Source organism: Salvelinus fontinalis, chromosome 31 (genome assembly GCF_029448725.1).
Source record: "Salvelinus fontinalis isolate EN_2023a chromosome 31, ASM2944872v1, whole genome shotgun sequence".
NCBI lineage: Eukaryota > Metazoa > Chordata > Actinopteri > Salmoniformes > Salmonidae > Salvelinus > Salvelinus fontinalis.
In genome coordinates, this window is record NC_074695.1 from 27,035,413 (window position 1) to 27,050,927 (window position 15,515).

General features: G+C 42.6%; 1 protein-coding gene across 3 annotated transcripts in view; it reads right to left on the bottom strand.

The window, feature by feature from the left end:
- The window catches only part of LOC129829959 (centrosomal protein of 104 kDa-like), a 35,108-nt gene extending 19,802 nt beyond the window's left edge, over positions 1–15,306 (bottom strand). For 2 of the 3 annotated variants that reach the window (XM_055892017.1, XM_055892019.1), the window contains exons 1-11: positions 15,200–15,306; positions 14,470–14,596; positions 13,707–13,880; positions 13,161–13,299; positions 12,963–13,025; positions 11,558–11,634; positions 7,724–7,892; positions 5,753–5,908; positions 3,704–3,940; positions 2,629–2,841; positions 2,320–2,487 (exon numbers count right to left, since the gene is read on the bottom strand). In XM_055892017.1, the coding sequence (XP_055747992.1) occupies positions 2,320–2,487; positions 2,629–2,841; positions 3,704–3,940; positions 5,753–5,908; positions 7,724–7,892; positions 11,558–11,634; positions 12,963–13,025; positions 13,161–13,299; positions 13,707–13,880; positions 14,470–14,582 (1,509 nt within the window). In that variant the 5' untranslated portion in view covers positions 14,583–14,596; positions 15,200–15,306. The remainder of the gene's footprint in view (positions 1–2,319; positions 2,488–2,628; positions 2,842–3,703; positions 3,941–5,752; positions 5,909–7,723; positions 7,893–11,557; positions 11,635–12,962; positions 13,026–13,160; positions 13,300–13,706; positions 13,881–14,469; positions 14,597–15,199) is intronic. The other variant, XM_055892018.1, reaches the window with a different exon arrangement.
- Positions 15,307–15,515: the final 209 nt, after the last annotated feature.

Sequence of the window (15,515 nt, forward strand, 5' to 3'; positions counted from 1 at the left end):
CTTTGTTGTCCATAAGCCATTTTACCACAACTTTGGAAGTATGCTTGGGATCCTTGTCCATTTAGAAGACCCATTTGCGACCAAGCTTTAACTTCCTGACTGATGTCTTGAGATGTTGCTTCAATATATCCACATAATTTTCTTACTTCATGATGCCATCTATTTTGTGAAGTTCACCAGTCCCTCCTGTAGCAAAGCACCCCCACAACATGATGCTGCCACCCCCGTTCTTCCCGGTTGGAATGGGGTTCTTCGGGCTTGCAAGCCTCCCCCTTTTTCCTCCAAACATAACGATGGTCATTATGGCCAAACAGTTCTATTTTTGTTTCATCAGACCAGAGGACATTTCTCCAAAAAGTACGATCTTTGTCCCCATGTGCAGTTGCAAACCGTAGTCTGGCTTTTTTATGGCGGTTTTGGAGCAGTGGCTTCTTCCTTGCTGAGTAGCCTTTCAGGTTATGTCGCTATAGGACTCTTTTTACTGTGGATGAAAATACTTTTCTACCCGTTTCCTCCAGCATCTTCACAAGGTCCTTTGCTGTTGTTCTGGGATTGATATGCACTTTTCGCACCAAAGTACGTTCATCTCTAGGAGACAGAACACGTCTCCTTCTTGAGCAGTATGACGGCTGCGCGGTCGCATGGTGTTTATATTTGCCTACTATTGTTTGTACGGATGAACGTGGTACCTTCAGGCATTTGGAAATTGCTTGCCAAGGATGAACCAGACATGTGGATGTCTACAATTTGTTTTCTGAGGTCTTGGCTGATTTCTTTTGATTTTCCCATGATGTCAAGCAAAGAGGCACTGAGTTTGAAGGTAGGCCTTGAAATACATCCACATGTACACCTCCAAGTGACTCAAATTATGTTAATTAGCCTATCAGAAGCTTCTAAAGCCATGACATCCTTTTCTGGAATTTTCCAAGCTGTTTAAGGGCACAGTCAACTTAGTGTATGTAAACTTCTGAACCACTGGAATTGTGATCAAGTGAATTATAAGTGAAATAATCTGTCTGTAAACAATTGTTGGAAAAATTACTTGTGTCATGCACAGAGTAGATATCCTAACCGACTTGCCAAAACTATAGTTTGTTAAGAAGAAAATTGTGGAGTGGTTGAAAAACGAGTTTTAATGACTCCAACCTAAGTGTATGTAAACTTCCGACTTCAACTGTATATATATATATACCCAGGCCAAAACCCTCCCTAACACGGATGACGCTGGGCCAAGTGTTTTACCACCCTATGGGACTCCCGATCACGGCCGGTTGTGATACAGCCCGGGATCGAACCAGAGTCTGTAGTGTGCACTGAGATGCAGTGCCTTAGACCACTGCGCCACTCGGGAGCCTCCAAAAATATCACAGTGTCAACGCATATGAACTAACAGGTTATAGCAAACAACGCAATTATTACAACTCATAGGTTGTAGTATACCTTTCTTTTCTGGCTTGGCTTACCCAGTGATTTTACCCACGCACCGCTACTGCCTTCAAAACATGGACAATGCCTTTCACTTAATCAGTCTATATTACGCTGATCGTATAGACTTAAGGGAAAAACCCTGTGAACTTGTTCATCAAACACAGGGAGAAAAGTGTCACAAATAACATCATCCCATGTTAAATAATGCCTAAACAAGGAAGTCCACAAATAAGAGCATGGTTTGAACACAAAAATAGACAAACATTTATCAAAAATGTCCCCGCTGCCTGCTGTGTAGGCTAAGCCCAAAAGTGTATATATTTATTTCTGAAGTTGTCTATTTTTGTGTGCAAACCACCCTCTAAAACTGCATGACCAATATTTACTCTGTTCACAAACTTCTCAGTGCACATAGACTTCTCTGTTCATTACAACACACTACTGTGAAACGGTACCATATCACTTCCCCCAGTGCAGGTTTCCCAAGCGTGGGTTAGATTGAATGTTGGCCTACTTAAATCAGCCCCAGGCAACAAGAGTGGTTAGTCATTGTGGCATAAGGCATGTAGCTAGCTCTTTTTATGTTCTACATGTTGTTTGTAACTTCAATCTGGGCCAAGTGTGGTTAAAGGCACTAAAAGGTAAACATGTTAACCTACTGTTCTGAGTAATAAAGAACACAACCCCCAAAAGATCCCCTGGCATCACAGCTACCGGTAAATTATCATACCTAGGCTAAATAGGGAGTGCTTGTGTCCAAAATGACACCCTATTCCCTATATAGTGCACTACTTTTGACTAGGTTCCATTGGGATCTGGTCAAAAGTAGTGCACTATATAGGGAATACGATACCATTTGGGACACACTTTGCGATGCCATTTAAAACTCACAGATGATACTTTATCCTTGAGGGCCTTCTTGACCAGAAACACTGCTGCCCTCATCATGTTCCTCAATTTCTCCTTGGGCGTCCCGGCCGATACTTCCGTCAGCTTCTTGTAGACAGCCAGCAGGGCATCTTCCCGGTAGGACCAAGTTTTTGAATAAGCTCCAGCCACCTAGGGTGGATGAGAGGATTAGAAAGTCAAACTGTCCAGAGGATGACTGACTGACTATGAGAGATACATCAAGTAAAGTCTGGGTTTTTCCTGTGTATGTGTGTGTGTGTATGCATACATGCTTGTGTGTATTTATCTCACCAGTCCGTCTCCGTACACCTCGATAGGGAAACTGGCCTCTCTCTGGGCACTCTCTGTCAGGGGCTCAGGCTCCCCAGTCACACCAGGGCTACAGGGGATGATGGTGGCCAGGGGAGAGGGGGGGAGACTGGACTCCTCAGGGTGGCTCTGAGGCATCTCCCCCTTTCTCTGCAGGGCAGGTAGGGGTCTCTCGTCATAAGGCAGGGCGGTGACCTGTGCATACAGTCATTCAATGGGAGATCAATGGGACATCAAACTATTGTTTAATTATTGTGGTTAGATCATGTTTCTATATAGATCAATTCACTTCTTTAAGATAACCTCACATGACGCTAATATTACTTTGCTTGCAGCAACACTAATTGAGGATTGAAATAAACAAAAGTTACCTGTTGGGGTGGTTAAGAGTTTGGACTTGATGAGTGAAGATATAAGCAGGTTTACATTTCTTACACCCAGATATCGCAAGTGTTGAGATACACTGAAATGTTCAGTGTTCAAGAGAAAAATACCATGTAACCAACCAAACAGACCGAGCTAGACAGACTGGTGAAAAGATTGATTGATCAGATTATCTACTAAAACAAATGTTGCTTTCATTGACTTTGCTGTCGTTGTATGTATAATGAGTTTTAGAACCCAGGTATAATATCTAATCCAAGTTTAACTGCCAGCCAACTGGCACAATACTCCTGTAAAAGGCCAAAAGCAGGGCCTTCCAGCCAGGTTGGCTAGTGCTAAAGTCACTCAACTGTTTCACACTTTTAATTAAATTGTGAAACTGAACCTGTCTGCAGTCACACTGGTGAGTAAACCATATAACATCTTGGTCATAATCTCACATTGAGTGTTTCAAACACCCCTGCAGATTATAAGGAGGGGCTCAGTGTGTTTCTTGTGTTGTGAATAGCAAGTTGTGAATAGCATAAGAAAACTTCAACTATAACTGGGCATCAATCAGAGCTTTTTAACTTGGCAGGTTAGTCTTTGCTAGCCGTGAAACCCAAACAGAATCATGCTTCGTTTCACAAGTGAAACAATAATGCTACATTCAGTGATTCAGTGTGGGACTCACGTCTATCCTGGGCACTGCTGGGTAGGAGCGTGGTGTCGGAGGGAGGGAGCGCAGCAGGGTTTGGGGGGGACTGACAGGTTTGGGGGGTAAAGGATCCACAGTCTCCGTGAACACAGGTTCCTGGTTTCTCCTCCTCCTCGTTTCCGTGACAACCCTCATCTTGTGTCCTACTTGGTGGCGGCGTGGGGAAGGCACATCGGGAGAGTCGTCGGATGGTGACTCTGTCATCTCCCTTATCTAAAGTCAACATGAGGAGAGAAGAGGGAGGGCTTTCCTCGTCAAACTGCTTGGCTTTGCAATGTTGGTGGGTGTCAAGGTTGAAAGATGACCAAATGTCATTTAATACAAAATGATGGAAGATGGGATATATGGGGAGCCAGGTAGCCTAGCGTTTAAGCACAATGGGCCAGTAATCGAAAGGTCACTGGTTCAAATTCCCGAGTAGACTAGGTGAAAAATCTGTCTGTGCCCTTCAGCAAGGCAGTTAACTGTAATTGCTCTTGTAAGATGCTCTGGATAAGAGTGTTTGCTAAAATGACAAAAAATATGAATATTTGTAGACATGCTAGTTAATTTGGTTACAAAATAATAAAAAGACCATTAATTACCATCGTGCAGTGGTTTTCAACCTGTTTCTTTTTTTGTGAAAAATAATAACAGTTGGGACTATAATGATGTTGTAAGTAATTTTACATTCCTTTTCACAATGCAAATTGTATAACAAACATAATAGGCCTTTAAGCTGTTACATTCACTGATAAAATAGACAAAAATTGACCGCTAAGATAGATATTTTATGTAAAAAAATGATGCGACTCTGCGAATGGTGGACCTCAATAGCCTTTGACTGTGACTTGGTGGTCCCCGGATAGGAAAAGTTTGGGTACCGCTGCCATAGTGAACGAACTTGTAATGTATTTTTCCGTTATAAGATCATGTTTGTTTTCAGTTGATATGTTGTCACAGCACTGTTTTTATGCTGTTTTAAAAAACCCAATGAATATTGTTAAATGAGGGCATTAAGATACACTACATGACGAAAAGTATTTGGACATCTGCTCGTCAAACATCTCAATCCGAAATCATGGGCATGAATATGGAGTTGGTCCCACCTTTGCTGCTATAACAGACTCCACTCTACTGGAGGCTTTCCACTAGATGTTGGAACATTGCTGCGAGGACCTGCTTCTACAAGAGCTTTAGTGAGGTTGGACATTGATGTTGGATGATTAGGCCTGGCTCGCAGTCGGTGTTTCAATTTATCCCAAAGTTGTTCGATGGGGTTGAGGTCAGGGCTCTGTGCAGGCCAGTCAAGTTCTTCCACACCGATCTCAACAAACCATTTCTGTATGGACCTCACTTTGTGCACAGGGGCATTGTTATGCTAAAACAGGAAAGGGTCTTCCCCAAACTATTCCCACAAAGTTGGAAGCACAGAATCGTCTAAAATGTCATTGTATGCTGTAGCATTAAGATTTCCCTTCACTGAAACTAAGGGGCCTAGCCCGAACCATGAAAAACAGTCCTAGACCCTTATTCCTCCTCCACCAAACTTTACAGTTGGCACCAGGAATTCAGACAGGTAGTGTTCTCCTGGCATCCGCCAAAACCAGATTCATCCATCGGAATGCCAGATGATGAAGCGTGATTCATCACTCCAGAGAACGCGTTTCCACTGCTCCAGAGTCCAATGACAGCGAGCATTACACCACGCCAGCCGACGCTTGGCATTGCGCATGGTGATCTTAAGCTTGTGCTTGGAAGAGGCAGTTTGGAACTCGGTAGTGCGTGTTGCAACCGAGGACAGACTATTTTTAACGAACTGACTTGTTGGAAAGGTGGCATCCTATGACGGTGCCACGTTGAAAATCACTGAGCTCTTCAGTAAGGCCATTCTACTGCCAATGTTTGGAGATTGCATGTCTGTGTGCTCAATTTTATATACCTGTCAGCAACGGCTATGGGGTGTCCACATACTTTTGTATTTATAGTGTACATTTCCAGTCACAACAATTCAAATGACTGAAGAAGCCACATTGAGCCACTCACCATGCCCATGTCCAGTAGGTTGTGGACCTCTAGTTGATGGTACACTGTCATCCTGTACTCCTCCATTTGCTCCTTCTTCTTCTTGGCTGTGTCATAGTCCTCCTTATCTATGGCACAGCATTTCTCCACGTCATATCGGCCCAGACGTTCTCCTACCTAGCCCACAGTCACACAGGGGGATAGAAGGAAGAAAGAGGAGATAGGATGGAGAAAGAGAAACAGTATGTTTTTTTGAATGGACAACTAAAAAGCCTAGATGTTGGAAGGAAGTGGCAAACTATCTATTATTGTTCAACATGACTGCATAAAAGAAGGTTGAGCAAATTCTCCTTAAATTGTGGTTAGTATGCAACGGGACAATGCCATGCCCACAGGGCATCATGGTATTCCATGGACGGAATCGTTAACATTTACGAACTGGATATTTTACCGTTGTCAATATCCAAAATGGTACCCTAATCACTTTATAGAGCACTACTTATGACCAGGGCCCATGGGGAAGTAGTGCAGTACATAGGGAATAGGGTGCCACTTAGGACGGAGACCAGAGGTTCCAGTTCAATGCATCATTTTACAGGGAAATTCCATAGAACTGAGCAAGCTTGCTAGTCCGGTGCCAGGTAACACAGATATATAAATCTATTTTACATCAGTAGCTAATGCTGTGTTACACACAGCATTAGCTACTGATGTAAAATACTTCAAATATATCTACTACTAATTGTATGTGACAATATACAATTCAACCTTTATTTAACTAGGCAAGCCAGTTAAGAACAAATTCTTATTTACAATGACGGCCAACCCCGGCCAAACCCGGACAACGCTGGGCCAATTGTGTGCCGCCCTAAGGGACTCCCAATCACAGGCGGATGTGATTCAGCCTGGATTCGAACCAGGGACTGTAGTGACGCCTCTTGCATTGAGATGCAGTGTCTTAGACCGCTGCGCCACTCGGGAGCACAATATGAAGTAATTGCCTTTTCTATCAATCCTACATTGGTGTGAGTTATGCCCTCAAGAGGCTATGGTGGAAGAGTTTCGGTTTGACCACCTTGGCAATAGCAGCGCATGCAATTCTAATTGGCCAAGGGGAGAAGGGGATTGGAATTGGGTTTGGGAAGTTCTTTGGCTACAGGGTGGCGTCTGAATTCACTCACAAGATGTGATATGGAGTATACCTTATGTGTCCACTTGTAATGCAAAGATAACATATCTGTGTACTGTTTCAATGTCAAACTTCTTGCTTGTGATTCTAACAACACTTTTTCCCCTACCCCTAAGCACTTCATTTTTATTTTATTTTACCGTTATTTTACCAGGTAAGTTGACTGAGAACACGTTCTCATTTGCAGCAACGACCTGGGGAATAGTTACAGGGGAGAGGAGGGGGATGAATGAGCCAATTGTAAACTGGGGATTATTAGGTGACCATGATGGTTTGAGGGCCAGATTGGGAATTTAGCCAGGACACCGGGGTTAACACCCCTACTCTTACGATAAGTGCCATGGGATCTTTAATGACCTCAGAGAGTCAGGACACCCGTTTAACGTCCCATCCGAAAGACGGCACCCTACACAGGGCAGTGTCCCCAATCACTGCCCTGGGGCATTGGGATATTTTTTAGACCAGAGGAAAGAGTGCCTCCTACTGGCCCTCCAACACCACTTCCAGCAGCATCTGGTCTCCCATCCAGGGTCTGACCAGGACCAACCCTGCTTAGCTTCAGAAGCAAGCCAGTAGTGGTATGCAGGGTGGTATGCTGCTGGCATTCATGTAGATGGATAGGTAGGTACTGTATAAGCAATATGGCACTCCACCTTATCCTCTGATAGGCTAGGTAGAATTTCCGTCATATTACTTATATCTAACTATGCAATACATCTTTTCAGATCTACACAAGGGCCAAGGGGGGGGGACAGGCTATTGAGTATTTTGTTCAATTTTCACACAGAAGACCCTAGAAGTACCTTCTGCAGGTCAGCGACAGCCTGCTTGAGTGTTTTGGCGAACTCGTATCTCTCCTGACGGACCATTTCCTGCTTCTTGTCATCCAGCAGGCGGATGATGTGGGCTACCTCGGGGTCCTGGTACATGTCAAAAGCCAGGTCATCCAGAGGAGATATGGACTCACACTTACTGAAAAAAACAATGGGATAGAGCCACTTTTAATGCAGAGACCAGAGCGTAATTTCACACTTTTAGATAACAATGTACCCCAATTAGGTATTCAAAATGTTATCTGAAAGTGAGTGATTAGTGAAACACATTCTTTACATTTGTTGAGTCACAACACGACTCCCAAGTATCATCAGTATTGTTAAAAAAATAAGATTTTTAACATCTATGGCAGGAAGCCGTTTTTCTTTTGCCCCCCCCACAGTTTTTTGTGTGTGTGTGTGTGTGTGTGTGTGTGTGTGTGTGTGTGTGTGTGTGTGTGTGTGTGTGTGTGTGTGTGTGTGTGTGTGTGTGTGTGTGTGTGTGTGTGTGTGTGTGTGTGAACAGTGAACACGACTCCGGGATGCTGGTCTTCTAGGTAGAGTTGCAAATAAAAAGCCATATCTCAGACTGGCCAATAAAAATAAATAATTAAGATGGGCTAAAGAACAAAGACACTGGACAGAGGAACTCTGCCTAGAAGGCCAGCATCCCGTAGTCGCTTCTTCACTGATGACGTTGAGACTGGTGTTTTGCGGGTACTATTTAATGAAGCTGCCAGTTGAGGACTTGTGAGGCGTCAGTTTCTCAAACCAGACACTCTAATGTACTTGTCCTCTCGCTCAGTTGTGCACCGGGGCCTCCCACTCCTCTTTCTATTCTTGTTAGAGCCAGTTTGCGCTGTTCTCTGAAGGGAGTAGTACACAGCTTTGTACCAGATCTTCAGTTTCTTGGTCATTTCTCACATGGAATAGCCTTCATTTCTCAGAACAAGAATAGACTGACGAGTTACAAAATGTTCTTTGTTTCTGGCCATTTTGAGCCTGTAATCGAACCCACAAATGCTGATGCTCCAGATACTCAACTAGTCTAAAGAAGGCCAGTTTTATTGCTTCTTTAATCAGCGCCACAGTTTTCAGCTGTGCTAACATAATTGCAAAATTGTTTTCTAATGCCATTGGTTGCTGATAATGGGCCTCTGTACGCCTATGTAGATATTCCATAAAAAATATGCCGTTTCCAGCTACAATAGTAATTTACAACATTAACAATATCTACACTGTATTTCTGATCAATTTGATGTTATTTTAATGGACAAAAAAATGTGCTTTTCTTTCAAAAACAAAGTCACCCCTTACTTTTGAACGGTAGTGTACATACACACACTACTGCTCAAAAGTTTTAGAATACCTACCGGTACTCATTAAAGGGTTTTTCTTAATTTGTACTATTTTCTACATTGTAGAATAATAGTGAAGACATCAAAACTATGAAATAACACAAATGGAATCATGTAGTAACCAAAAAAACGAATCAAAATATATTTGAGATTTTTCAAATAGCCACCCTTTGCCTTGATGACAGCTTTACACACTCTTGGCATTCTCTGAATGAGTTCCCACATATGCTGAGCACTTGTTGGCTGTTTTTCCTTCACCTACATCGCGTCTCACAAAGAAACGGCGGTTGGAACCAAATTTCCACCGGTCTAATGTCCATTGCTCGGGTTTCATGACCCAAGCAAGTCTCTTCTTCTTATCGGTGTCCTTTAGTATTGGTTTCTTTGCATCCCAAAATAAACTCAAGCCCACTACTAAAGGACACCAATAAGAAGAAGAGACTTGCTTGGGCCAAGAAACATGAGAAATTTACACTAGACCGGTGTAAATCTGTCCATTGGTCTGATGAGTCCAAATTTGCAATTTTTGGTTGCAACCACTGTGTATTTGTGAGACGCAGAATAGGTGAACGGATGATCTCGGCATGTGTGGTTCTCACCGTGAAGCATAGAGGAGGTGGTGTGATGGTGCTTTGCTGGTGACACTCTCTGTGATTTATTTAGAATTCAAGGCACACTTAACCAGCATGGCTACCACAGCATTCTGCAGTGATACGCCATCCCATCTGGTTTGCGCTTAGTGGGACTATCATTCGTTTTTCAACAGGACAATGACCCAACACACCTCCAGGCTGTATAAGGGCTATTTGACCAAGAAGGATAGTGATGGAGTGCTGCATCAGATGACCTGGCCTCCACAATCACCCGACCTCAACCTAATTGAGATGGTTTGGGGGAGGATGAGTTGGACCGCAGAGTGAAGGAAAAGCAGCCAACAAGTGCTCAGCATATGTGCGAACACCTTCAAGACTGTTGGAAAAGCATTCCTCATGAAGCTTGTTGAGAGAATGCCAAGATTTTGCAAAGCTTTCATCAAGGCAAAGGGTGGCTACTTTTTTGGTTACTACATGATTCCATATGTGTGATTTTATAGTTTTTCTACTATGTAGAAAATAGTCAAAATAAAGAAAAACCCTTGAATGAGTATATGTGTCCAAACTCTTGACTGGTACTGTATATATATAGACCAAAGAGATGTGCATAGACTTCAGGAAGTGTACAACACCTACCTCTGCAACATCTATCAGAGGTCAGAATATAGAGATTGTAGAGGAATACAAATATCTGGGTGTCCTCTTGGACAATAAGCTTCAGTGGAATAAATGTACAGACCTGATCTACAAAGAGCCAACAGAGACTGTACTTTCTCAAAAAGCTGGGATCTTTTAATGTAGACTGTACTATACGGACTCTGTTTTACATATCTTTCATTGAGAGTATTTTAACTTTTTGTATTGTTTGTTGGTTTGGCAATGCCACTGTCAGCTAGAAATATGCTGAGAAGGATTATCACCACAGCAAGCAAGGTACTTGGAGTCAAACAGACAGGCCTGGATGAGATCTTTAAGGTCAGGGCCCTCCGCAAGGCTCACAAAATAATTTTAGACCCAAGCCACCCCCTGTACCTGTACTTTGAACTACTCCCCTCTGAGTGCAGGTATAGGGCACCCCTCAGCAAGAAAAACAGAACTAGACAATCATTTGTGCCAGGTGTGATATCCCTCCTAAATAGCTCGGGCTAATGTTCCTATCGACTCAGTAAGGCCAGCAGGCTAGTCTTTAAAAAATATATATATATATTGGTATGTAACTGTTATTAAAGTTGTATTGTGAATTTTGTTTTGTATTTAAACGCCACTTTTAATGTGTACATGACACTGCAACAAAATTTCCCCATGGTGACAATAAAGTCAGTGGGTATATTTAAGATTTTCGTTTTTGTTCATAAACTAAAATCACTAGGAATTCAGCAAAAAAATGGTTTAATTTAGGAAATCTGTTCACCAAGTATTCCCACGAATAAAAAAAAAGATTGTCTCAATATATTCAAGGTATGAAATTCTCTCTTTTTGGGCTTACAGTAGTTGTGGTCAATTTACAGTGTACAAAATAGTATAATTATGTTCCGGCCTCCCAACCATCTGCTCCAAGAAAAAAATTGTCCCGAGGCTGAATCTGGATGCTTACCCCTGATTTATGGGATATTGTTTTGTTTTTCTAAAAATGTGAATGACATCTTGGAGTCTCAGAGTGACAAATTGACAACTATTCCAATTGACGCATCAGTTCCTGGGTTCTACATTAGCCAGATCTACTGTTAACAGACTATAGTCCAAGCTAAAGAGAAAAAATGGAAATGGCAAATTGAGTGGTGATCATACGTCAACTTCAAGGCTAATGTTTTGTTTAAACAGCATTGTCACAGAGCACTTCACAGTACAATGCGCCTTGAGCCTTCAACCCTTACCCCATGTATGTTCCATCCAAGGCGGTCTCGTGCTGACTACTGTTGAGGTAGTGCTCAATCAGTTGCTCTCTGCTAGGCTGAGGGCAAACAGAGGTACAATTAACCTCCCTCAATGACAGGCTGCAAAACACACAGCCATAAGGCCCAGACAGGTCATCTGCTCAGTAAATCACACAACCACTGTTAACGGAGTCATTATTATGGATACAGGAATGGAGTATAGTCTAGAGGTAAACAAGAGAGTGAACAGTAACATGGACTTGTTAAGAGGACTACTCAACTCTGTATAATACTTGATGAGGCAAGTCATCAGTGCCACAACACCACAGAGTTAGGTGATCTACCACAAGTAGTATGTCAATGATACGACCAGCTCTCACTCCACATGTACAATCACAACATACATGCAGCAGTAAGAACACTAAAATCCCTGAGAGATAACCAGGCAAGCTAAGACTGTGGCCGGGTGGAGGTGCCTAAGAGTGGGATTAGAGAGTGACAATGTGAAGCTTGTACCGTGGAATCTGCCTATCTGTGTCTTGGAGAGGTAAGGCTGGGCCACTTGGTGTAGGGGAAAGTTGCACCCAGATGCTGATCTTTGGTCAGCTTTGCATTTTCCACATGAATGGTTAAGGTTAGGACTGGGGAGGGGAAGCTGATCTTATATCTGCAGCTAGGAGAAACTTCCCCCCGGAGCTGGGCCACTCTCTTCCAGGGGCTGTCCGTCCGCAGGTCTATCTGATTACAGTGGCTAAGGCCTCCTCTGTGATTACTCTGCCCTCGGAGTCGGATTACCACATTCCTGCCCCACGCCTGTCAGGGCAAGCAGCGCACACACCAATACAGATGCCAATACAGGCACACACAGTGACCACCATGCAACCACGCAACAACAGAAACACTGTGTGTGTGTGCAAACTGTAGTCTGTGTGCATTTTGTAAACATACAGTGACACACAGTTTGCATACATAAACAGTGGAAAAGGGTTTTTTCTATTTTCTCTATACATAAATACATATTATGGAAACACATAACACCAATAAAATATATATATGCCATTTAGCAGACGCTTTAATCCATTATTTTACCTTTATTTAACTAGGCAAGTCCACAATATTCAGAAATATCGACCATGATTATCTGCAGAACAATGTAGGTATATAATGGGTATATGGTTCTACAGTAGCCATACTCACGGTTGTGGGTTAAATGCTTATGGACAAGTAATGAAATCAAATAGATGTTTTAATTAGCGCAGCCTATCAAGAAATTTACTTCAGGTTGGCAGGCTCACACAAATACTAGCACAGCAGCGCATTCTAGTGTTTCACAGTAGTACTGCACCTTAAATATACAGTAACATTAAACATGTCAGAACACACACGTTAAAGAGCGACCACTTACAATTGTGTCAACAGCAGTGCCATCCACAGAATCTCCCAAAACATTAATGGCAACCAATGCAACCTGAAATGATAAACAAAAGTCGATGAAAAAATAAATCAAATAAACTATAAAATGATATGAATGTGGTAGTATGTAAGTCAAATAAACAGGTTAAGGGGAACGACTTTATGTCTTTATGACTTTATAGTGGAGTACCTGGTTGTAAAGGTTGTAGCGGTTGACATGGTTTCTGTGAAAGGTTATACGGAGGTATGTTCCAATGGCATCCACGTGAACAGACTTCAGCTCCCGGGCTTTGAAGCCTGTTTTCTCATTGTCCGATAAAGAAACATACCTATGGCAAAAGTTGCATATCAATTTCTATTACTGTGCACCTTTCTTGTAACGACAAAGCAGTAAATATGATGAAAATGTAGGCCTATATATCATAATAGTAATATAGTTACTTAGAAATAACAGATGTTGAAGTTCAGCATGTATATTCATTACTGCGTGTGTTAGGTAGAAATTGAACCAACAACCTTTCTGTTCACAGCACCATGCTCCATTGAAACATGACAACCAACTAAGCCAGACTCATATACATTAGGGTACACCATAGCAAAATGTTTTGCAACAGAAAAAACTAATTTTCTATCAGACGAGTTCAGATACTCCCTCCCTGTTTCAGCTCAGTTTCTTGCTTTGGGTGCCTTGTCTGTGTCAGTCAGACATCTCTTTTCGCTGGTTCTACTGACTCACCCTAGCCTGCGGAGGTGCCCAGAGAGACCAGGTGAGTCGGCCTCTAGTAGTCGGTCCCCGATGTGGAACTCTATTTTGCCTGAGATCAGGTACTGGTGGGCAAGCAGCTGCAGCTTACGGACCCGACTCCGCTCTGGCAACTGCAAAGTGACCTGCTGAGGGTATGGACAGAACCTGTGGAAAGAAACGTTGAGGTTGGTACTTCTAGTACTGAACTTCCAGTACATTACTGAAAAACAGATCTAAAAGCAGTGTGTGTGTGTGTGAATCTCAAACCAGCCCCTCGCCCCAACAAACTCGTTTGGAGGGCCCTCCGTTGTCACGTGTTGGTGACGAAACTCAGAAGGTGACTTCAATAGAGTGGCGAGGGGATCAATAAACCCATCAACTTCAGGACACACTCCTGACTTGAATGACGCAATTCATGTTCAACATTTAATAAAACAAGCATGAAATTCCCCCTGTTGTTTAACAAAATATAAAGGTCAGTAACAGTTAAACATTTAATTTGGGAGGTATTTCATTTGTTTCATGTGTCAAGCCTCGAAATCAGACAAACAAACGCACGTGTCATATAATTTGTCACCCCTTGCAATTTTTGGTGTGAAATTGCACAAACTCCAAACATATTGCAGTGTGTGTTGGGATAGCACTTCGCTCTGGAGCTTGCTGGCTTGGTCGAAGTGGCTTTCGGGGGCTTTGGGACACTTGCATATGGCGGAGGCGCACATGAGAGAGTGTGTGTGTGAGAGACAGTGTCTACCTGGCAGATCTCCAGCCATTGACTGTTGGTGCATGGACCATCAGCTCCTTGGCACTGAAGTTATCTTCGTGACCAGAGGAACTGACCAGGGTGAATCCTATCTTCCGGGGCATCCTGCTGCTGCACACTATCAAATATGGAGAAACATAACATAATCTACAACTGAATATCATCTGAAGCACCTTTCACTATCAAATAGATTGGTACAGTAATTAGCTAGCTAAGTTACCTATACTCATAAACCATGGAAGACTGACAGCAATATTCACCCTGGGATTGAGATATACCTTGACAGCTAGCGTTACACTACTCTACAATGGACACAAGATTAGACGTGTAGGTGAACTTGGGATATCATTCTGCCATTTAATTTTCATATCATTCTGCCATTTAATATCAAATGTATGCCCCTAAACAAATTAGTTCAATAGCAAACATTTCAATACTCCGTGTTAGCTATATGGTATTGTATTGCTTGCTTGCTTCTGACGTCCCTGGGGTGGGAAGGAATGAACTTGGAGCTGATGACAGCGCGAGTTAAAGACAGCCTAGCTAGCGTGTTGTAGCTAGCTAACGTTAGCTAACTCGTTCCTACTTAGAATGGTAACGTAAAACACCTTGAATTCATATAAATATAGTGACACCAGAGGCACAATAAAACCTCCGTTTGAATACAACGTTTTTCCTATTGAAGTATAGTGTTACTACAAATATATCAAAGATATCTTACCATGAACATTACAAAAATGTTGACAGCTTGCCCAAGTCCCATTTCATCTCCATAACCACCGCTGACAACAACTAGTAAGCTAAGGTGCGCATGTGCCGGACCATCATCTCACCGCGAAGGATTGTGGTCCATGAAGTTTTTTATAAATTCAAAAATATTTTTGAGTATCTAGTCTGCACGTGTACTGCGCATATCATCCTCACTGCTCGATGCATATTTCACTGCGCCTTCCATTCAGCAGATAAACATTTTAAAGTGTATGTGCTCAAGTGTTACCGGGTGGCTAAAGGAGTCTGTGCTCAAGTGTTACCGGGTG